General features: G+C 41.2%; 1 protein-coding gene across 1 annotated transcript; it reads left to right on the top strand.

The window, feature by feature from the left end:
* The first annotated feature begins 378 nt into the window (after positions 1–378).
* On the top strand, positions 379–24,638 carry C6H4orf54 (chromosome 6 C4orf54 homolog). The gene is made up of 2 exons (XM_074272648.1): positions 379–5,802; positions 19,274–24,638. Exon 1 carries the CDS (start codon positions 405–407, stop codon positions 5,757–5,759), a length of 5,355 nt encoding a protein of 1,784 aa, XP_074128749.1. The 5' UTR covers positions 379–404; the 3' UTR covers positions 5,760–5,802; positions 19,274–24,638.

The raw sequence follows: 24,638 nt of genomic DNA, 5'->3' as shown, positions 1-24,638 counted from the left end.
ATTAGGAGTGAGAAAGAGGGGGAAATCCCATTATTTTGAGGCTTTGAAGGGTGAAAGAGGTGGAGAAGTTGAAGGATAATTTACTATTTCCTTCGCCCATCTAAAGTAGAGGTTATAGTCTGTTCTGATAATTTGAGGGGAAAGAAGCATATGATTCCCCTCTATCACACCTCCTTCCTCACTCCCACACTTCTTTTATCTTTCTCTGTCTCCCTCTTCGTCTCTCTCTGTCTCTGTCTCTCTCTTTTTATGTCTCTTTCAAAATTCTCCCCGAGCCTCTCTTCTCCATCCAGAAGTTTGGTTTCGGTATGCCCCGGAGACTGGACACTAAAAATATTTCTGGAATGACATGAACCTCTCTCACCCCATTCAGGACCTGGACAAGGCTCCACGAGAACCAACACATGCTTTCCCTTCATTTCTGGGTGTCTCCGAGTGGAGCTACAGATGCTGCTCCTTCTGTTACCAATGGCATTCGGGCTCATAACTGCAGACAGTGCCAAGGCAACAACTGTACGGGAAAGCTCAGCTACAAGACCCTGGCAGCTATCGCGGCGGCAGCAGCAGCCCCCCCAGCGCAGACCACTGCAGCCACCTCCGCCGCCCCACACAGGGGCCTTCCCATCTCCCTTGGGTCGGCCCAGGCCCCGCCACAGGGGCCCAAGAAGTTGAAGCTGGTGTCAGTGGCAGAAGCGTCCCCAGCTGGGGGTTCGTTCCAGGCACGTGGGCCCCTTCTCCAGGCAACTCTTCGTCCCAGAGGGGGCCGGAGTAGGATCCGGCTGTCTCACCACTGTCTCCTCCTGTCACTGCGGCCCGAGGAAGGGATCAGTATGGAAGGGACTGCTGCTGACCTGGTGAAAGAGCCCAAACTGAGAGAGGTCGGGGATGGGGAGGGCAGTGGAGGAGGCCGCCAAGACCTCAAGCCACAGCAGCAGCCGACGCTTCCCAAGACGTCGGGGGAAGCAAAATATGTGGAGATCTGTGGCCCCGCTGGGGCGGCTCGGGAAAGCCCGGGGACTTTGAGCTTCACTTTGGAGGGTGACGAGCCCCAGAGCAGAGCGAGCAGCCCCCCGGAAGCTGCCCCCACACCCCAGACTCCTACCTCCTCGGATCTGGCCGGCTTCCAGCTCTCCCGCGGCCACGGGAGTCCCGAGTCCTTTTCTTCTTTCTCCTCCTTCTCTGCCTCCTCCTCCCCAACGGACAAGGTAAGGGACGCCCGCTCCCCCAACTTGGACGACACCAGCACGTCCGTCGGTGCGCCGGCCACGTCGTCTTCTTCCTTGGGTTTCGAGAGTGAGAGCGGTGAGGGGAGTGACCGGGAGCCCAGCTGCCCCGAGGATCACAAGGCAGCCCACCCGCCCAGAGCGGGAGAAGGGGGAAAAGCAAGAGGAGGACCGGCCGCAGGGTTCGGGGCCAAGCCTGCCAAGTCCCCGGGCTGCGGCCACCCCCCGCCGAACGAGGAGGCTCACTACATCACCACCCATGAGATCCAGCTGAGTGAAGTCGAACAGGACACGGACTTCGACCTCGGACTGGCCTCCCGCTGGGACTTCGAGGACAACAACGTGATCTACTCGTTCGTCGACTACGCTTCCTTTGGTGGCAGCGATGAGACCCCCGGGGACGCCACCACCCCGACCGAAGACAGCTGCTACCTGAGCACGGGCCCGAGCACCAGCGCCACCCGCTCTCCCACCCCCATCAGTAGCGAGCCAGGGCACGCGCCCGTGGCCGGCGACGGCCGCGACACCAGCAGCACCGAAGTGGGCAGCACTCTGTCTGAAAGTGACACCGACACGGCTGCTACCCCCCCATGTGAGCCCCCGGGCGAGCCCCAGAAGGCAGGTCCAGCAGCGGCGGCAGGAACAGCAGCAGCGGCAGCGGCAGCGGCAGCCACAAGCAGCTGTGGGAATGCTCCAGGCCAGATCCGCCTATCAATCAAACCTACTTCCCGGGCTATAAATGAGCCTAGCAACGTGCGGGCAAAGCAAAACATTATTCACGCTGCCAAGCATGAAGGCGAAATGAGCCTCCGAGTCTCTTCAGCTGCTGAACACAATTCAAGTTTGCCCAAGCCGCACCCAGCTGCAGCAACAGCTCAAGACCATGCAAGGAAATTCATCGCCCTACCTGCCCGCCTGCAGACCAGGTGCGGGGCCGTCCGGGCGAAGGAGCTGGTGGATTACTCGAGTGGGGCGTCCAGTGCGGTCAGTGAGCTGGACGACGCGGATAAAGAGGTGCGTAACCTGACATCCCGAGCCTTCCGGAGCCTAGCTTACCCTTACTTTGAGGCCCTTAACATTAGCTCCAGAGCTTCCTCCGCCGCCCTTTCCGACGTGGGCTTCGGCCGCTGGTCCACCTTCTTGGATCTAAAATGTGCGGGGCTCGGGGCCAGGGTGGAGCAGAGCCTGCTGAAGAACAGCGCCGCGTCCGTGGCTGCGGGGCTGAGGAAAGGGGCCGGCGTCAGGCCCCCTGCAGACCAGCTCTATATCCAGTCCAAGAAGTCTCAGACCAAGGCCCTGGAATTTGTGGTCAGCAAAGTGGACGGGGAGATCACCCACGTGGAGACCCCCCTGTGCTTTCAGAAACAGGTCCAAAGCGGCTCCCGAGTGGTCACCCTTTTGGAGACGCTCAATTTACGCAGCGAGAGCAAAGCAAGCTCTGTTGCGGGGTCTGTGAAAAAAGGTGCCACTAAGGCCTCGGGGTCCGTTTACACAGATGACGGCTCGGAGACGTCGGAGAGCAGCAAGCCTTCCTCTCGGGCCGAAGGCACGCAGAAAAAATCCAAATTTGCTTCCAGTCTTCTCAAAAATGTCATCTCTAAGAAGATGCAGCGGGAGCAGGAATTCAAAATGGAAAGGGGGGAAGTCTCGGACACATCTCACAAGAAAGCCCCTGGCTCTTCCAGGGAGCCCGAGGACTCCTCAGCTTGGGAGAAGCCCCCCGAGAAGAGTCTGCAAAGACAGAGTTCCCACTACTCGGAGGCCAGTTCCGAGTACACGGTGGTCAGTGTCTCCGATGCCGGCGGGGACACGCCGGTCTCTGAAGACAAATCTCCAGTTTTTCAAGCCAGTGCTCCCCGGGAAAGCGGTGCGGGAGCCCACAGAGCCTTCACTGACCACGGCTCAGAAGAGGTGTGTGGAATTAAGAAAAGCGCCTCGGAAACTGTCAAGGGCATCTTCCTCCGCAGCCAGAACAGCGCGTTCAGGTCCTGGAAGGAGAAGGAGGCCGAGAGACTGGAGGAGAAGGCCCCGATCCGGAAACTGAAGCTCTCCAAAGGCGGGGACTGGAAGGCTGACCTTGGGGAGATATCTGCCAGCAAGTCAACGATCATGTCCCGACTCTTCGTCCCCAACATCCAGCACACTCCCAAAGACAAGCAGCCCGGAAAACAGGCCACTAAATATCCGACGGCCCAGGCTGCTTCCACGGCTGTGATCAAGCCCAAAGTCCCTGAAATCAAGATCCGCCTGGGCAGCGTGCAGGAGCCCAGTGCCGACTTTAACATAGCCAAGTTGCTCACCCCGAAGCTGGCAGGGAGCAGCTCCTCAACCATTTTCAAGACCATCGAGGACAACAGCAGAGCGCAGCAGAAACTCTTCAGGGGCGACAGCTTGGAAAAGGTGCCCCAGTTCCAGGTACGGGACGTGAGGGACAAATCCAAAACTCAAGGGCCACTCCACCAGGTGAGAGACGTCCGGAAACTGATCAAAGGATCTGGGGAAAGCAGTGATAAAGGCAGTGTGACCCCTGAACAGGCAACTTCGGGACCGAAACCCAGGCAGCTCTCTGCGGGGGGCGGCGCTCCTAAGTCCCTGTCCCCGATGGTAATCACGTGCCAAGCAGTAGCGAACCCCAGAGAAGAAAGTCTGGACCGAGATCTAAGGGATAGCCTGGGGAAAGCTTCCACTAGGACCCTTCCCTCTTCTTCTCCCGAGGGCACGGTCTTAGTTCACAGGGCATCCGGTAGGTTACCTGTGGCCACCATCGCTCCCAATAAGACTGAACAGGGGTCCCACCTGCCTGTATTAAAGATTGTCTCCAAGCCATCTGCCCAGAAGACACCGGAAAAGCCTAAAGAAGAAGAGGCCAAGGAGGAGGTCAAAGTCCCGAAGCCCACGCGCAATGCGCTGGAGAAGCTCACAGCAGCCGTGAGATCGATGGAGGAGCTGTATAGCTTCAACCGGTATGAATGGAAACGCAAGAGCGACCCACTGCCCATGATGGCTGACAGTCACGTGCTGTCCCTCATCGAGAGTGAAGAGCGCGAAGGCCACGGGGGGGAAGCGGGCAAGCCAGCCAAAAGATTGGTGGAGGTAGAAGAGCGAGGGCCAGGGGGAAAGAGCGGGGTGGTTATGAGGGGGGTGGGCCCCGAGCGCCTTCAGCGGAGAAACTCCAACCCCAACGCAGAGAGCGTGTCGGCCAGGGCTGCAGCCTTTGAGAACATGGCTAGGGAAAGGCCCCGATCTCTCTACATTCCCCCCACCCACAAAGATGTGGAGAGGACCCAACCTCTGCAGCCCTTACCTCCCTTACCTAGCAACCGGAATACCTTCACAGTAGGTACCCAGAAAACGGCGGTAGTGGCAGGCGGGATCGCAGGCAAGTTCCCTCAAGGCCCTGCCCAGGAAAGTTCTTCCTTGGCAAAGGGGATCAAATCCCAGGGCCTCCGGTCCCTAAAGATCTCTCCAGCCACTCGAGCACTGCCCACTGAAACCACGAGCAAGAAAAACGCGGGAGATGGGGAGAAGGGCTTGGACTCAGCCAGCAGCGACGGTGGGAGCTACCAGCCCAGCCCTCTCAAAGGGAACGTGGGGAGTGCCGAGGTCCCCGGAAGAGCAGGAGCGGTGGCTTCCTCTGCTGCCACTCTGTGTAGCCTGCCACCCCTAAGTGCCCGCAGCCAAGTCCCCAACAACGCCAAGGGGGCCCAGAGCAGTGGGGTCGGCCGACCCAGCTGGCGCAATAAAACAGACAATGCTCGGGACCCGGCCACCACGGCCCCGGCAGTCCCCCAGAGTCCTGATCACCCCCCCACTGCTGTCTATCACCAGCAGTCACTGCCTTTCACCCTGCATGGGGCCCAGCCACAGGTACTGTGCTTCTCCCCTCCCGGCATCTCTGCTCCAGCCCCTGCAGCAGCAGCTCCAGGCCCAGCAGACCCCTTCCAGCAGCCACAGCCTCAGCAGACCCAGCGAAAGATGCTGCTAGACCTGACCACTGGCCAGTACTATCTGGTAGACACACCCGTTCAACCCATGACAAGGCGGCTATTTGATCCAGAGACTGGGCAGTATGTAGATGTTCCCATGACCTCCCAGCAGCAGGCAATGACTCCCATGTCCATCCCTGTTTCTCCCTTAGCTTTGAGCCCTGGTGCCTATGGCCCCACCTATATGATCTACCCTGGGTTCCTGCCCCCAATGCTGCCCCCCAATGCCCTGCAGCCAACAGCCCTCACCCATCCTCCTGGAGGAGGCGAGCTCTCTCCCGTGACTAGAGATCCCTCTGGCAAAGAAGCAGTAGCCCCCCGAGAGATGGCTTTTGCTGAGACCCCGTATTTTATTGCCATGGGCCAGCCTCCCTCCTCCACTTCCTCCTCCGGCCCCACTGCAACCCCCCAGCTTGTGGGCGCCAAGGGGTTTGCCCAGGTGCATGGCAAACCTGTCATCAGCATCACCTCACAACCACTGGGGCCAAGGATCATCACGCCCCCATCCTTTGATGGTACCACCATGAGCTTCGTGGTGGAACACAGATGATGAACAAATACATTTATGGGAAAACAAATGGAAGCAGCTCTTGGTAAGTTTTTAATTTCATTTGTTTGAAGTTCATAAATTGTAAATCGGGGATTCTCAGCCTCTTATTATGTGTCACGACCCCCTTTGGGAGTTTGAAAAAGCCCTTCCCACAATCATATTTTTAAATGTGGAACAAAATACAAAAAAAAAAAAAATTACAAAGTAAGCCAATTATACTGAAATATATAAGTATATACATATAAGGAAAAGATGTGAGTATATATAAATATGCATATGCACAATTCACTGCTAGGACACAAAAGTTCATACAGTGGAGGGAGAGAGAAATGCCATGGGCACATTTCAGGGAGGTTATATTTCATCCCATTCTAATTACTCAGGAGCTAAATTTCTAGTGGCCACCTCTCCAGAGCTCAAGGGGCCAATCTGCACTAGCAGATGGAGTTTTCTTGCTAGGAGTTATATTTACATTTAGGAAATCCCAGGTCCTTCCCCTTCCCTCTTTCTGCTACATTGCCCTCCAAACTTTCCTGTCCTCTCACTCCCTCTCCTGACATCAATCACTTTACTTTTCCTTAGAACTAAGTGCAAGAGACAGGAGAGGTAATGCAAGGTTATAGTTTAGAGATTTGCAAAAGCTCTGAAAAACAGTGAATTCAGAGAAGAAATGAAAATGAGGTTTGGCTGTGAGCCTTATTTATCCACACTCTCTGCAGGCTTCTCTTCTGGCTTTTTTGAACCAACCTCCCCTCCCCCCCGGGCCCACGCCCAACCTTTTCCCTCTGTTCCCTCCCCTCCACAAACTCCTACTGTGGTCAAATAACATAAATAATAAAGTAGTTGGCATTTGTGTGTATGTGTATCAATTTGAGGGATTGCTTCCTAATCATCTTTTCTTATCCTCAGCAACTAGCACTGTCCTCAGAACCAAGTACATATTTGTTGACAGACAAATTTAAGAATACACGTTTGGTTGCTTTTCGGTGGGTACCAAAGGCAATTTTTTTGTTTCTTTTTAAAGGTGATTATCAGAAACCACATAGTTTATGCTCCCTCTATCTCAGCTTTCTTTCCTATTTAATTTTGGCAGTTTGAAATATTCTAAATTAAAGTTGCATTTCTTAAGCTCTTGATCTTTAGTTCTGATGTTTGATTATAAGTTCCCATTTATGTTTTCATTAGCTATTACTAGAGATATTTGTTACATACACATAAGCTTATTCTCTCTCACTCACATAATTTGACCTTTCTGAAATCTGAAGAAGCCAATGTTGCAATATACGGCCTCTTGCTGGCTGGGTCGCCATCTTTTTGGCTATACATGAAGAGGCCCAGGGATAGCTATTCCATGTTCCTAACCTAAGATTTTAGGTACGCTGGGATACTAACTCCTCTTTTCAGACTGGCACCCTGTAGATTTCAGTGGGGGGGAAATGCTGTCTTTCATTAGAAAAAGCAATCAGATAAAATAAAAAATGCTCACTATCTCCTTCATTTACCCTCTTAGACAAGACATATCCCATGAGTTTGCTAGCAAACAATGCTTCTTGTTCAGCCTCTCAATTAGGAGACCATCCAGGACTCTGTAGGGAGCAAAGGGAGCATTACACACAAATTATTCTTTTCTTTGAATCTAGGACATCTTTACCCAAACCTCATTTTAAAGGGAGAGGGGAGAAAGTGTGTGCAATGTGGAGGGGATTGGGGAAAAGGGGAAAAGAGGAAAAGCTGTCTTTGCCTTGTGGACATTTGGGAGAAAATATAATTCTCTTCCCTCCCTCCCTATATGTACAAGAGTACATACATCATCTATAAAATAGGACACTTTCATTGATTCAGATCTGAAGGTTTTTCTCACTCCTGGTGACCAAGAAAGGAGGTGGGCATTGCTAAAATGAAAATTAGAGTCACCAAAACTTGAGTTTACATCCTGATTCTATCATTAGCAGGCAAATCACTTGAAACCTCTGGACCTGAATATTCCTCTTTTCTAAATAAAATGGAGGTTGTTGGAGCAGCTAGTTGGTGCAGTAAATAGAACATCAGCCATGAAGTCAGGAGAAGCGAGAGTTCAAATCTGGCCTCAGACACTTAACACTTACTAGCTGTGTGATCCTGGGCAAGTCACTTAACCCCAATTGCCTCAGCAAAAAATTAATGAATTAATGAATAAATAAATAAAATGGAGATTTAGATTGGATGTTCTCTGAGATTCTCTCTCATTCTATGATTCTCTGATCCTAAGAGGATCATATTTAGGGTTTAGAGTTATGAGTCTATAGTTGAATACTAGCTCAGGTATTTAAATTTTTAAAATAAAAATATATTAATATCTTTTTTTCTATATCACCTTTTTCCCCTCAAATATATTCCCAACCCCTTTCACCTGCCTTGTGGCTGACACTAATAAGTGCATGACCTTGGACAAACACCTAGACTATGGAATTTTTTTCTGAAGATCTATCTACCAGGAACTTCATAGAAGAATTGGGAGGAAACCTTAAAACCTTAAAGAGCTATATTGATTTTATTTTATTTGTATTTATTATAGAGAAAGGTAGTGATAGAGATGTCATTATCTCTGTAGAATGTAAACTCTTTGGATTTCCCATATTTTAATAGCATCTCTGTCACTGCCTAGAGGGGTAATCCCAGGGGCAGGTTCTGGAAGCTCTCAGCTGCACTTTTCTTATAATGTTGTGAGGACCAAATGAGATAATTAATATATACTGTGTTATTAAGTTTAATAATTAATATATATAACACATAATATATTCTATATCACATATCACATGTAATTTACTATACTCTATTATATTATTATAATCACATTAATATATCATCTATTATGACATATATTAATATCATCTTTTTGTAATGATTAATATCATAATATACTAATATATTATACAGTATATTTAATTATTTTATATTAATAATAATAATTTTATTTTATATTTCCATTAATGTAAAATTTGATAGGCTAGATTAAGATATCAGATAGAATGTATAAAGTTTTATAAATATTGAAAAATGTTTTCAAATCTATATAAAGTTATTATCATTATTATTAATTTATTTTTATACCTAGGGTCTAATAGAATGCCTGACACACAGCACACCTTGAACAAATGTTTTTTGATTGATACATGTGAGTTCTTACCTCCTGTAAATTGAGGAAAAGGGAAAGGTACCAAAGAATAAGAATGTTTCTCTATTCAGTGTGAGAAATCCCCTGGATTAGTAATCAGAAGATTTGTGAATTAGAGACCATGTATTGTATAGTAGACATATGATAAGTTTCTTATTGGTAAAATAAGGACATTACTACCTATCCAAACCACCTTTGGTTTTTTTTTGTTTGTTTGTTTTTTTGTGAGAAGAAAATGAGATGATGGCCATTAGTCAATCAATTAGCATTTATAAAGTACCTACTAAAGCACAGGTTAATTCCTAGTGATACACAGACAAAAGTGAAATATCAATTTAGTAATTCTATGGAGGATGAATTGGTGTAGGGAGAGACTAAGACAACAAATGAGAGGCTATTACAGTGGTGCATAGAGCTGGATGAGGGTCCAATCCTAATTCTGAGTACTTGGTTTGGAATTTAGGAGCTTAAGGCTTTGTTTGGGATCTTAGAAGCCATCAGGTACAAGTTCTTCATTTTATAGAAAACTGAGACACAGAAATTTAATTGACAAATCCAGAATCACATAACTTGGCCCTGCATCCACATCTCTTTGTTTCCAATTCTAGTTATCTTTTAATACACTATATTGCCTCTTTCCTGAGATCTTAGAATGTGCCCAAGTTACAGAGAACTTAAGGGATGCCTCAAGATTGCTCAGTTATTAAGTGAACTCTGATCTTTCAGACTTTGAGGCAGGCTCTCTATATAGTCTACCTTGTTGGCTTTCAGGTATTTAATATTTATGATAAATAAAGAGAGGAGCTTTGGTTTGAGGAAAGGGAGGCAAATAGGGAAGTTGACTTGTCCAGCTATTAAGTGTCTGAAGCCACCTTTGAACTCTAGTTCAAATGTTACATACAGGACTTGTTTGATGAGTAAAGAGATTATTACAAGTTAGGAGAAGAGCAGTCATTACTCAAGACATAGCCCTGCATCAGCAGGTCCAGTGCTCTATCCATTGAATCACTAGCAGCCTATATGTAAATGTAAATGTTCACCATTATTAAAATAATTATTTTCTTCTTTGGTTTCTATAGTTAGAAAGATGTAGTGATTTAGGGTATGATTAATACCAATTTGTTTGTTGTTCAGTCATTTCAGACCCTTTTTGGAGTCTTTTTAGTAAAGATACTGCCATTTCTTCTCTAGCTCATATTGCAAATGAAGAAACTGAGGCAAGCAGAGATCAAGTATCTTGCTTATTATACAGCTCTTAAGTATCTGAGGTCACATTTGAACTCTGGTTTTCCTGACTCCAGGCCTGGATCTCTGTCCACTGTGCCATCTAGTTGCCTGGCGAGCACTAGGAGCTTTAATGCATGCTTGTTGATTTGGAACTCAAAATCTTACAAAAATGAATGTTGAAAAGTCTCTTAAGTGAAAAAAATACTTGTTGACTTAACTTGAACATAGTACAAACATTGAGGAAAGATTATAATTTTTTTCAGGACTTGAGTGATATTCTTATTAGCAAAGATAGTGATGGTCATCAGCAAATGCCAAAGAACCCAATGCTACCCATTCTAACATTTGTTGGCTACAGCAAAAGCAAGTCACTTAACCTCTTTGAAAGTCCCCTTCTTCTCATGTAAAAAGAGAATAGTGATTATGGAGAAGAGAAAAGAGCATTTTTGATAAAAGCATTATACAAAAGGAAAAGAGCTATAGGCTCATAGCCTTTGCCTGACATATATTCTCTGATTTGATGTCTCTGAGATATGTTTTCAGCATCTGTGCTCTGCTTCTTACTGTGCTCTTATCTTCTCCCACTATGACTGACTGCTGCTAATTTGTAAAATCTGTTTACTCATCAAGCAAATCCTGTATGTAACATTGGTCTCTTGACAGGGAGGCACAGCTTAAATAAGGATTTTTTTTCTAGAAGTCTGTAAACTTGTTTAAAAAAATATAGATATTCTATAACACTTTAAGGTTTGCAAAGTACTTTACATATTTTTCACAACAATCCATGAGTTAGAAGTTATTATTACTTTCATTTTACAAATTTGGAAACTGAGGCAGATATAAATTAACTGATTTGCTCAGAATCGCATAGCTAGGAAGAATCTGAGGCCAGATTGGAACTCAGGTTTTCCTGATTCCAGGTCTAGTGCTCTATTTACTGGACCACCTAGCTGTCATAAGTTTGAGAAGGAGTCCATGTATAAAAGAACTTCTGGCCTAAAACTCTAAAGGGTGTGTTCCTGAAACAAGATTGCTTGACTCCTGAAGTAAGACGGCAACCTGTCAGGAGCCATTTTCATATTCCCTTCAGTTGTTTTCATGTATTCTTTTCTCTCAGTTTCAGCTACTTCTGTGCTTAATTGTCCTTATCTTCTATTATCCTGCCTCCCCTCTCACTCTCTTGTGCTTCCTCTCTTCCCTGGCAAATTTTCCTACATCATGATGTCAGCAGTAAAGAATTGGTATCAAGGTTGGGAAGAACTAATTCTAGTCCTTCCCCGGGCTGTTATGAGCTGTCACACAGCTGAGAAAATCATAGATCCAATAAAAGAAAGGAAAAAAAAACACCTTATTTTTTTCCTCCAATTGATTAATATTGTTTTGTGACCCTCTCTCTTGAGCAAGAGAGAGAGAGAGAGACAGATGGTCAGAGGATGCTTTAGTAACGTCTTCTCGGCAGCTGTGTGGAGGATAGATTGGAGAGAGAAGAGATGAGGCTATGTGATTCTGTAGCCCATGAGTTAGTCTGTAATTTGCATTCTCTCTTCTCTTCCCTTTCCTCTAAACTTATTACAATTTAGGAGCCAACCCCACTCCTCCATCATCCAACTATATCTCCACATCACCTTGCTCTGGGGCTGCCAAGCAATGTCCAAAACCTAGGGCCATGATATCATATAAAATCCTTCCAAGTAATTTTGCACTGGGAAGCTCACTTGTGGGCTATTGGCTGGACTTTTGTACATAAAATCATTAGTCAGTCATGGTGGATCTAATCTTCTTGAGGAGTAACCATACAAGAAATGCCTGAATGTTTAGATTAGACTCCTTAGAACCTTCCTTGAAGGGATTAATTTAAAATAATCTCTGTAATCCAACTACAGATGGAAGTTCCTAGGAGGAAGATTTTCATTCAGTATAAAGAAGTACTTTCTAGTAATTGGAGCTGATAATGATAAATAGAGGTCATGTAAAGTAGTGAGTTCCCTGTCATTGCAGGAGTTCAAGGAAAGGCTGGGAGATGCCATAGAGAAGATACCTTCAGGTAGGGATTCAGCTATTTACAGTTTGCCAATGAGCCTTTCTAGATCACCAGAGTCAATCTATCCCTAAAACAGAACTTCAGGGGAAGCACCAAGTTATGTGAACCCAACCTAACCCTGGGGTTGCCCTGGTGTGGAGTAAGACCTAAACCTAGCAGGAATAGTTACAGTGCCATTCTAGATGACCGATTTCCTCACTGTGGCTAGTTGGTTGAAGGCCAGAATATTCTGATACCTCTTGGGAACTTTCAAAATATCTTATAATCCAAAGCATGAACTGTCAGCTACACATGACAATTCTCCCCTCTACTTGGGTATAATTCTAAGCAAGGAGAGATAGGAAATGATTTTTTAAAACTAGATCTATGTATAAGAACCTCTCAGAGAGGAAATTCTTTCTAGCCAGTGCAAATTAACTCTGCAAATTTTTATCTTAGAGAATTGCCAAGATCCTTGAGAAGATAAATAACTTGTCTGGAGTCATACAACCCATATGTTTCAGCGGTAGGATTCCAAGGCCAATTCTCTGTGCATTACATCACCACACCTCTCAAACAGGAGGATATATATATATTAAATACTTCCATGTACTAGGCATTGCATGAGACATTAGAGATGAAAAAAAAAAAAAAGAAACAGTCTCTGCCCTCAAGGAGCTCATGTTCTACTAAAGGAAGGTGACACAGCATGTAGGAAATCTCCAAGAAGTGGGGGGGGGGGGGAAGAGAGGGAGTTTTTCCCATAGGAAGAGACGTGAGTTAAGGTTTGAATGAAGACAAGACTTCTGAAAAGCAGATATGAGGAAAAAAACATTCTGGATGAGTATTCTACATAAGCAATTAGTCTATACTAGGGTATTGATGTTATGAGTAGAGGGAAAAAAAGAGATGTCAGAGATGTTCTGTGAATGGAATAAAAAGATTTGACAAATGCCTAAATGTGGGAGGATGAGAGGAGGGAAGAGTTGAGAATATCTTAGAAGTAATAAACTTGGGTGACTGAGAGAATGAGTCCTTAGCAGAAATAACTCTAACTCTTTACCTGTAATAATGATCAATAATATAATAACAAGCATAACACTTGTTCCTATCTACTTCACAAGTTGCTTTGAGGAAAGCATGCTGTGAAAGGGCAGGTACTAGATTATTGTTACTATCATTGATTTTGATGTTCTTTTTAAATGAAGAAAAACATTCTATAAAAATAAAACTGGATAAGAATGACCAGGAAGGTATGTGAGGCAACTGGCATAGTGATAGAGAATTCTTGGATTTGGGAAGACCAGATTCCAGCTCAATTTTGGACATGTCCTGGCTATGCAACTCTGGGCAAGTCACATAAACTCAATACCCCGGGAATTCTCTAAGATTTTAAGAAGTGGTAGAGACAATGGTAATCTACAATAAGGGAATTGATTACTTATAACAGTGAAAGCAAGGATCCGTTGGCAAAACCAAAACCAAATTTAAAAATTGACTAGAAGTTGCAATAAGAAATATTAAGAATCTGAACTTGGAACTTCCAGAACAGATATTCTTAACAATATTTGTTATTAGTATTAATAAAAATATTCTTATGCTCTCTTCAATGGAAAGCAGAAAAATAACCAACACCTACAGTGACTTCCTGCTGGACAAAAGGAAGGGACAAGGAAGAAGAACTCTTTATGAATCTTAAAAAATTTACTTCCTTGGGAAAAATCCTTATTTCACTTAATTCTATTATATTTTGTCTACAATTTTCCTCTCGTTGCATTTTTACAACCATAGTTTTCGATAAGCGGAATACTAATTAATCTACCAATTTTCTTCCAAACTTGGAAGAGACCTTCATGTTATTTAATTCAACTTTCTCATTTTAAATGTAGCTTTATTGAGGCCCTCAGTTAAAGAAGTTAAGTGAGTCTGTAAGTCTAATGAGTCTGTGAAAATAGAAGTAGTTCATTACTGGTGAAGTCAGTCATTGATTCCAAGCTTCTGATATCCCAGGCAAATGGTTTTTTTCCACCACAATAAACTGGCTATTAATACAAAGATACAGTGAATTGAATGGCATATTGAATTTGGCATGAGTTGCCAAAGTATTTGATCCTTAAGATAAGAAAACTAAAAGGAGAAAAATTGGGAATAATGGGAATAATTTGGGTATTTTTTGTAATCTTCATCCATGTAACATCTTTCTTTTCTGTTCAGTTTATTTCAGCAAGTATTTATTAAGTTCTTACAAAGAAGCAGGCACTGAAGAGAAAGTATAAAGAATGAAACAGTCCTTGTTTTCCAGGAGTATACATTCTCATGGAGGAGATATGTACATATGAAAATAAATACAGTATAATTATAAAGTGAATAAATAGAAATATATACAAGTTAATCAGTTAGGGAGCACTAGTAATTAAGGGAGATCAGGGCAGGCTTCCTAAAAAAAGATGGTGCTTGAAATATATTTTAAAGGAAGACAGGAATTCTATGAGGCATCAGAGAAGGGAACGAATTTTAGGCATGTGGGATGAAAGTGTAAAATAAAACATTACATGAAAGAAGAAAGAGAAGGCTCATTTGGCCAAAATGCAAAGAAGAGATAGAGTTATGTTCAATGAAGCTAGAAAGACAATTTAAAGCTAAGTTGGGTGGGGTTTTAAGTGGTAGAGGAGTTTGTTCTAGAAGCAAAAGAAAGTCCTTGAAGTGAATTGAGTCCCAGGAGTTAATTAACCAGGGGAACAGGGAAGCAAGGGAGCAGGGGAGTGGCAAGGTCAGATCTGCACTTACAGAATTTCACTTTGGCAATGGAGATAAAAGGAGGGGGGTTACTTAGACTGGGTACCAATTAGAAAGATGTTATTATAATCTAAATGAAAGGTGAAGGGGGCCTGAAATGAGGGATATGAGTCAGAGAGGAGGTCACGTAGTGAAGGTATAAAAGGCAAGATTTGGCAACTAGTTAGATTTGTGGGATGAAGGAGAGTGAGCAGTCATGCAAAATGCCAAGGTTATGAGTCTGGAAGACTGCTGGGATAGTGATGCCTTAGACAGAAATAGAGAAGTTCAGAAGAGGGAAGAGTTTAAGGGGAAATAAATGAGTTCACTTTTTGAACTGGAAATGACTACAGGACTATTGAAATGACCAATAGGTCATTTCATGTGGGATGAAGCTCAGGGGAAATTATGGGGTTATATGGATCTGCATAGATAATGTTTAAGCCCATGGGAGAGAACATTGGGGAGCATTCAGTTAGTGAGATGAGAGTTGCTAGATGATTCAGTAAAGAAGACTGAGAAACTGCAGTCAGACAGGAAGACTAATAAGAAAGAGTAGTTTCATGAAAATCTAAAGGAGGGAGTAGTCAAATCCAGCAGCTGGATACAGAAGGATTAAGACTGAGAAAAGATCATCAGTGTTGGCAGTTGTGATAATTGAAAACTTTGGAGAAAGCAGTTGAGTGACAAGATTGGGAACCAGCAAAGAATTGAAGAGTGAGTGAGGAGAGAAAATGAAGGCAATGAATGTATGTCTCTTTTCCATGGAATTTGATTGAGAAAGGAAGTAGGTGTATGGGATAATAGTTCAAAATGATTGCAAAGTCTATTGAAGGATTTTCAAGGATTCGGAAATCTTGAGAATGTTTGAAGGAAGTTGGTAGGGAATGGTCGAACATCAGAAGGGAAGGGAGAATTAGGATTTGATCTGTTAGAGAAGACAGGAGAAGTGATCAAGTGCACATATAGAAGAGTCGGTTTTTAGAAGGGAAAAGGCCACCTCATTGTCAGAAACTCAGGGAAAGGAGGACAGAAAAGGAACCAAAAGATTTTGATATGGACAAAGAATGAGAATTTCCTTTCCCCCCCAAAAAAAAGAAAAATAATTTCTACATTCTTGGAAATAGTTGATGAAATGGTTGGACTGATTTTGGTAACAACAACAACAACAACAACAACAACAAAAAAAAAAAAAACCACACACACAGAAAAGGAGAAATGAAATAATTAGAAATGTGTTCATTTTCTGACACATACAACTTATGAGATAGATGCCATATAAAATTTGGAAAATGATCTGTTCCTTAAATGAAGCAATTTTTTGTTTTTAAAAAAGCCACACAAAATATGTATAGAAGAATTGCACATGTTTAAGAGATACTGGATTACTATATGTCTAAGGAAGGAAGTAGGGGAAAGGGAGGGAGAAAAATTTAGGCACAAGGTTTTGCAAAGGTGAATGCTGAGAACTATTTATTTTGAAAATACAAAGCTAAAAAAAAAGCCACACACACAAAACTGAATTTAAGGTACAGCGACAGCTCTCTGCAACACAGAATGGCTTCTCTGAATTTCACAGGAGTAAGGTCTGGAGTAATTTGAAATGCTATTATTACCCCACTCTAAATCAAAGAATTAAAATGCACAAAAATATAAACACAAACTATGAAGCTATAGACGTTTTCACAGTCAATTCACATGCACTTTTCTGTTCTTAAATAGCTGTTGTTCTAATAAAGAAAAAAAGTAGTGTCATGATCAGTATTGCCAAAGGGCTGCTATTACAGTATGATTTGAAGACCACTTGTATGTGAAATGGGATTATATCTACTAAGATAGCTAGCAGGCTTCTCTGTTTCTTCATAGTTTCATAAAAATACATATATATCACACACTGGGAATTGGAAGGAAGGGACTTTGAAGGCCATTCAATCTGACTCTCTCAATTTATGGTTAAGAAAACTGAGGCAAACAAGGTCACATAGCTTCTAAGTGCCTGAGATAGGGTTTGAATTTAGGTCTTCCTGCCTCCACATTCAGAGCTCTGTCTACCTCACCACCTAGATGCCTAGAATTGGCAGGTATAAGAGAACTCATTTGGTCCAATACTTAGCTGAAGCACCCTCTACTATATTCTAGACAAGTAAGAATGTAGCCCCAATTTAGAAGTAATGGAAAACTCCCTGGGGGGTGGGCAACACATTCCATTTTGAGAGAGATATAATTGTTAGGTCTTTATAGTAAGCTCAGTTTACATTTGGTCCCTTCAAATCAGAAAAAAAATTCCTTTTTTAGAAAAAGTACAGGTAGACATAGACACAGTTTATTTTTAGTTGCTAGAAATAGTTTCAAGTTATGCTTTGCCACATCCGTGCCTCTCTTGGAATGGACTCAGAAGCATTGCTCACTGTTACTAGTCTGTGCCTCATTTTGAGGCATTCAGAAATCCAGGTTTGTAAAAAAGCAAATGCTACTCAATGTAATTTATAAGAACACTACCTAGAGAGTTCTATTAAATATCTAACTCCACATTCATTCAATCTAGAAAAATTCAATTCAACTTTTCAGGGATATCACCTGGTGTGTAACTTTGAGCAACCAACTTTCTCTAGTTTCTTCATCTGTAAAATTGTGTGGGGAGGAAGTAGTGGATTAAATAATCTCTAAGGTCATTCTGGTTTTCCATGGCTGGAATGACCTCTTAGAATCCCTGTTTCACCCCCCCCCCCCAAAGCTCATCTCAAATGCTACCCCCTACAGAAAGTTTTTTTTTTAAATTTCTCCAATTACTCAGTATTTTACCTTACACATATTTTGCATTTACACATACAAGTGTCCCAAAAGTACTAGTGTTTAAAGTTTCAACTTTTCATATATTAATTGGCTATGTTAAAATTAATTGTATTATGTTAAAAATGAAGTAAGCCTCTAGTCTGAATAATAGGAGTAATAATTTTTAAATTTTAATGGCTTAAAATTATACTAAGAATTTTAGGATATTCTGAATATGTATATATCTTCCCTGACAGAATTTAAAGCTACTTGAATGGTGGACTATTTCAACTTTAGATTTCTATCCTTAGTACCTAGCATGATACCTGGAACACTATAGGCATTTAATAAATACTTCTGATCAACATTTTCTGATTCTGTGATGACAGAACAAAGTAAAATACCTCTATTATCTTTAGTATGTGGTTCTAATATGAATTATTTTAATCTATTAAAATGTTTTATTCTCACTGTTATCCTTCAATTATTTGTGTGATCATGGTAAGGATGAAGTATGCCTTTGGTCCTAAATAAATAAAAGATGATGATGATGATGATGATGATGATGATGATGATGATGATAATTAGCAATGGTATATAATTTAAATATTTACAAAATACCTTACAAATTTTATCTCATATTTCCTCACAACTACTCTAAGTGGTAGGTGCTACAATAATTCCTATTTTTACAGATAAGGAAATTGAGGCAGGCAAAGATTAAGTGATTTAGTAGAATTTATATAGCTAGTAAGTATGTAAGGCTAGATTTGAACTCACATCTTTATGACTCCAGGCTTAATGGAATATTGCAATAGTCCAGTATGGCCCATTAAATATATACATACACACCTGACAACCCAATGGAGGCTTAACTCCATTCCACTCTTAAATGTAAGATCTAACCTCACAAAACTTTGAATTGCTGTGATACTAAAAATTAGTTCATATTTATATAAATGTGAAATAAAATTTATATAAATTCATTATGGTTTGCATATTTCTTTCAAAAACTTGGTAAGGGAGTTTACATATATACATATATATTAGTTAAGTTACTGAGGCTTAGAGACATAGCTAGTAAGCATCCAAACAGGTGCTGGAAACCAAGCCTTCTGACTAAAACCATTGCTTTTTCCACCATACCATGTTTATTGACTTTGATTTGAACCTAAGATACACAATAGATACTTGATAAATGCTTGCTGATTGATTGAGAAGTTAGCCTTTGCTCAACATTTTACTGAACAGAACATGGATTCTTATATTGAACTGGAAGGAAGGCCATTTAGTCCACTCTCATTTCATACCGGAGCAAACTTTGGCCCAAAGTGACATAGGTAATGAATAGGTAGGACTTGAATCCATATCTTCTGAAACATTAACCTTTCTATTACTATTTGTCAAAGTAAATGGTTAAAATGTTGAACTTTACTACAATAACCATCAGACTCAACCTTTTAAGGAAGATTTTTTAAAAAAATCAATATTTAGAGGGTATTTTATAATTTTAAAGAAACAAGATATATTTTAAAATTAATGTTTTCTTTGGATATGTTTTTATAGGAACAAGGTGGAAGGAATCTCCTCATTTAATCTGGAAATCACCTTGCAGCAGCCCTGAGAATTCATCTGTAAAACCGCTTCTAACTTTTTTTCTTATTTTTTGCTCCATACAAACCAAGTGTGTAAGTTTCTTGTTTTCCAAGCAATACATTATTATAGTTTTACACAGCAAGTTGAAATAACACTATTTTTTTTCTCTGTAAAATTGCTTCTTTTTATATTGAATGCAGAATGTAAGCTTCATATTTGTCCCCAAGGTAAAAATCCTTGAATTGTTCACAGGGTTCAATTAAAACTTGTAAATGAAAGGTGCTAGTCCTCCTATGGGGCTTATGAAATAATTCGGCCAAAAAAAAAATTATACTTTTGGATCAGAGGAGCATTTTTATTGGTACTTGGAATTTTATGGGATTCTTGGGTGGAGTCAGAACACATCTGGATTTTAGATGGGATAAGGAAGTATTTTGGATAGCCCTACTAGAATGCATAGTTATTCTCCAGTCTTTGTTTCAAGAGTTATTTTTAAAGGATTTGGATAATCTCAAAAGTGATTATGAAAGGAAATAAGGGTTTTATTTTTCTCCTTTGTACTGTGCTATGTCACTTGAAAATGTTGAAAATATGACAGGTTGATCGTATTAGAAAGTCAATGAGTGAATTTGAAATTAAGTTTTTTGTCCCATGAGGGAGCATTTTTCTTTCAGAATGCAGGCTTTTGATACAAGTTTGTGATGTCTGGGTTGTTGTTGTTTTTTCCCCCTTCCCGTTTTCATGATTCCCTTTGATAGCTGCTTGCTTTTTTAGTACATTGAATAATAGAAAGTTTGGGGGAACAGAATAAGTTGTTACTTGGAATTCAGGTGAATCTGATTCACTGTGGCCAGTCTGCATGGTTGCAAAAATGCCAGAAGATTCTCTTCTTGGTATTTGCAAGACTGCTTTTCCAACAGCATTATTACACCTGCAGACTCTTTCCATTATGTCTGATTATGCCTTGGTTGTACAGACACTGACTTAGTCTAGTTATTATTTTGAGGAAGACTATCCTACAAATCTTGAACAGTCATAAAATGACAAGAGAATATGGATTGCTTGCCCTGAGATAGTATTAAATATTTTATTGAGAAAAACTGAATTTAAATGCTTCCTAATCTGATTTTTGAGATGCCAGAACAAATATTGCTATGTATTTCTCTTAAAGAATTTATTTTCCTTTTCTGGTTTGTTCAAAATTAGAGTAAAACAAACCAAAATAAAACCTGGTGATTTAAAATATTACCCTTGACTTGAAAATATGATCCAGCAATATTTTTTCCTTAAAACTGCTTCTTTTTTTGCCATAGGAAGTGAGGTTGTGTGGCTCATGGAGATTATAGTCACACCTCTTATCTATTAGATCTGCTAATCATTAATGAAAAGGATCCCACTATGTAAATGTGGGGGCTCTCTTGAGAGATCCTAATCTAGAAATAAGTGTGAGCATGGAAGGAATAGGAGCCAACCCTCCCTGGCTGAGAATCTGACTATCAGAGAAATAAGATTTAGAACGTGGTCATGGCATGCTCTCAAGAATCCTCTGGAAATAATGTTGTAATATGTTAGGGTCTAAATGCCACTGGATCTTTATTTGCCTTTTGCTTTTAAGTCCTGTCTGAAAGCATCATTTAATTCTGATGTGCTCTTACACAACTTATACCTCTTGCTGATGGCAGTGACTAACACTGAGGTCATAAGTAGTTTGCCCAAGGTTCCTCAGTGAGTCACTTTGCTATATCTGGACCCCTTCATCTCATGAAACATTAGTGGAGAAGCCGAACCTGGACTCCAATTGCTGGCAGCACTTACATGACTGTCCATGCTAAAGAATCAAAACTTGCCCAGTTCTTATTGTTTGCCAGAGATGGATGCTGACCTAACAGGAGAAAAACGGATAAGATCAGTGAAAAGCCACAAAGATAGCTTTGGAGAATGTAGTTACTGTGTTGAAGAGATTATAGGATCATAGATTTAATATAATAATGGATATCTAGTCCATCTCCTGCCTTTTACAGATAAAAAAATTGAGACTCACCTAGAATGACTTAATCACTCACATAGGGTCACACAGAAGGCAAGTGTCACAGGTAGAATTTTAACTTGGTCTGCCAAACCCTGAGCTCCATTCTCTATTTCCTGAGACCACAGAAGAACATAAAAGAATGTTCACACTAGATGGGGCCTGTGAAGTCTTATATAACCCAATTCAATCCACTGAAGTGGAAACTGAGCCCAAAGAGTTCATAAAGAGATTTTCTCAACATTGCTCAAGTTATTGGTAAAGAATCTTAACTCCAGGGGAACAGAGAGGTAGCCTTCAGTGCGATTAACAACCTCAGAAACTCTTCATGGCACATTTAAGCCTTGACTTCATATGTTGGGAAAGACCTGAATTCTGTAGAAAATGAGGATATAAGAAATATTGCTTCTTTGTTTTTATTCCAGACAGATATTAGGTGCTGGAGCTATTCCACTTTATTGAATTCTATAGGATATAGAATGAGATGGATAATAAGAGGCAAAGTTATAAATCTGCTGACTTCCAAAATTAATTTTACACTAGCTATTATCAATCCAATGCTCTGATTTGAATATAAATAAATGCCTTATACCAGAGTTGCAACTCAATTCTCTACCTCAAGTCAGAGGGTAGGAAAAAAAAGTTTTTTTTAAAAAATTTAATATAAACCTATTCTTGATGTTGTATTGCTTTGTCCTTTCTTGCAGTTGCATTAAATAGTAATGAAGAAGAAGCCCTATCCATTACTTGGAGTTTAATTGCAGCTGTCTTTCCTTCATGTTAAATAAAATAAGATTGCGTGAGATCTTCTGATACCAAACCCAGTTAATACTAGGTCATCCCTTAAGACATCCATCTACCATTGCATAAAATTTCTTTAATTCTCAGTCTTTTCAAAAGAATGGCAAAGTCTTTGTCTTTCTCTACCTCAATACTGAGTTAGAAGAGACTTTAGAGGTTACCTAATTCAGTTCTTTCCTGTTTTAGATGAGGAAACCAAGTCACAGAGAGACCACACAGGTATAAGATATAGATCTGGTATCAGAACCAGATCATTTGACTTGAAATCTATTTCCATTTAGTCTGTGTCTACAAGTAACTTGGAGTTTTCCATGTGTGTACCAGCCTATACTTTCTTTACTTTAATATGCTTTCTTTTCCTATTGATAAAATGGCCAGGCTTCAATCAGCCCCATATTAAGGGGTTCTAGATGGCCTAGCTCATTTGATGAGCTACTTCCAAAGGTGATTTTCTTCATATCACCAAAGTAGAATGAATTAGTAGAAGGCTTCATTAATTGCTGTGACCTAAACAAAAAATCACCCTCTTGTCATCTCTTTGGTGAGAAATGCATTCATCCTTAGCTAGATTGGTTTCTAGATAACAGTTTATCAAAGGAATTACTTGTACTTATTAATACTTGTTAGGATTTGTTGATAGAATGGAAGCTCCTTGAGAGCAAGGAACTATTTCATTTTTAAATTTGTTTCCTAAATCCCCTAACACAGTGCTTGGCATCCAATAATCATTTACCAAAATGATCGTTGATTAAGATTTTGAATGCTTTCTGCTGACCTACCCTTTGAGAACCAAGGGTCACCACCCCACCAAGAGGTACCCATTCTAGAGTAAGACTTTAGTCATGATCATTGTCAATGTAAAATTTTAATTCACCAGAATGTATTCCCTTTCCCCCAGGCACACACCTCAGGATGAAATATATTAGGACATTTGTGGGCATGATGGTGTAGATAGGGGAAAAGAACAAACTACACACTGATGTATTTATCCTAACTCAGATTTCCAAGTTAGCTTTCATGAAAAGTTCACTCCTCTATGACCAGAAATCGGCATTCTGGATTTCCTTTTTCTTACACTTAGATTTTGCTTTCTTTCACCAATGCCTTATAGAGCAAGGAATTTACTTTAGGTGTCTTCAGATTTAATAGCGATAAAAGGCCATTTTTGCTGAAAGTTTTTGGTACCAGAAATTATTTTTGGATTGTAGGAGAATACCGATATCTAAATAGCCTAATAGTGATCATGTCAGAAAGCAAATATGTTAGGATACTCGCATCTGCATTTGCAAATACCAATGGCATACTTTCTTCTATTTGGTGCTCAAGGAGGAGTTTCATATTACAGTTTACAAAATAGAGGTATGCACCAAACATGCTCAGGGTTTGCAGTTTGGCTAAATATACTTGAAAAACAAACAAACAAACCAAACCCCATTTGAGGTGCCCTGAATCTCAACAGCACTGCTGAGAAAAACAATATATATATATATGTATGTCATTTGTTGTTGTTTGTAAAACTTCCTATAAACATGAAGTGACTAAAACAAAATTACTTGATAACTTCATTTCTTAGGAGAAGTAGATCTCATAGTGTCCCAAATGTATGCTGAGTTGTTTCTGATATTAAGCAGACTTTAGACTAGTGGTACAAATATTTAATGACTATGAATCAGTGCCTTATATTTGAGTCTACTATGAAAGATTTGAGTAGTAGGGGTTCTTCCCACCCTTGATTGTGGGTTTAGGACAGGTTTTGAGACTGAACAATTTCATTTGTCTCAGGAATACCAACAGTCACAGGAAAAAAAAGGGGGGGGAGATAATACTACACCCATGGAAACTAAACTTATCAGACCTTGTGCCATTATGGGGCAACTCTTATATTACACCATGGCCAGGTTTTTTTTTTCCTATGTCTGATTTGGCAAGTGGATGGCCAAAATGTCCTGAGAATACCTTCAATGTTTATATCCATGCTATGATGGATGATTCATTCTCTATCCCCTCCTCTGAGGAGGTTGGTGCCAATATTTCTTTGGTTCTACTTGTGAACAATAAGGTTAAAACAGAATGTGAGTATTGGGAAGTTATATACAATGAGAGGAACATGTATGGTGTGACAAAAGGGACTAAGGCATTGATTATTGATCAGTGGCTTTCCTGGTGATGGGGGAAAATGAGGAAAATGGAAAGAATGGGAATATATAACCTGCTTTCAGCATAAACACGGTGGAGAACACTTTCCTCGCTGAAAGCTGGTGCTACAATAAAGCCTGGTCTGCAATAAACCTGGGACAAGAGGACTTCAGGTCCAGTCTGAGAATTGCACTAATGGTGTGTTGCACATGGAAGAAACTACTTTAGAAAGGATTGTGTGGGAATAGACTATTTACCTTTAATTACCAACATTTGAGATTGGTTGTGGTAGCATTTGTACTGTGTTGTTTTGTGAATGTTCTTAATGAATTTTAAAAAATGTATTTTTCAATAAAAGAAACTGCAAAGAAA

This window comes from Sminthopsis crassicaudata, chromosome 6 (genome assembly GCF_048593235.1).
Source record: "Sminthopsis crassicaudata isolate SCR6 chromosome 6, ASM4859323v1, whole genome shotgun sequence".
Classification (NCBI taxonomy): Eukaryota; Metazoa; Chordata; class Mammalia; order Dasyuromorphia; family Dasyuridae; genus Sminthopsis; species Sminthopsis crassicaudata.
Note: the sequence above shows the minus strand (reverse complement) of the source record. Positions and strands in the feature narration are given on the sequence as shown.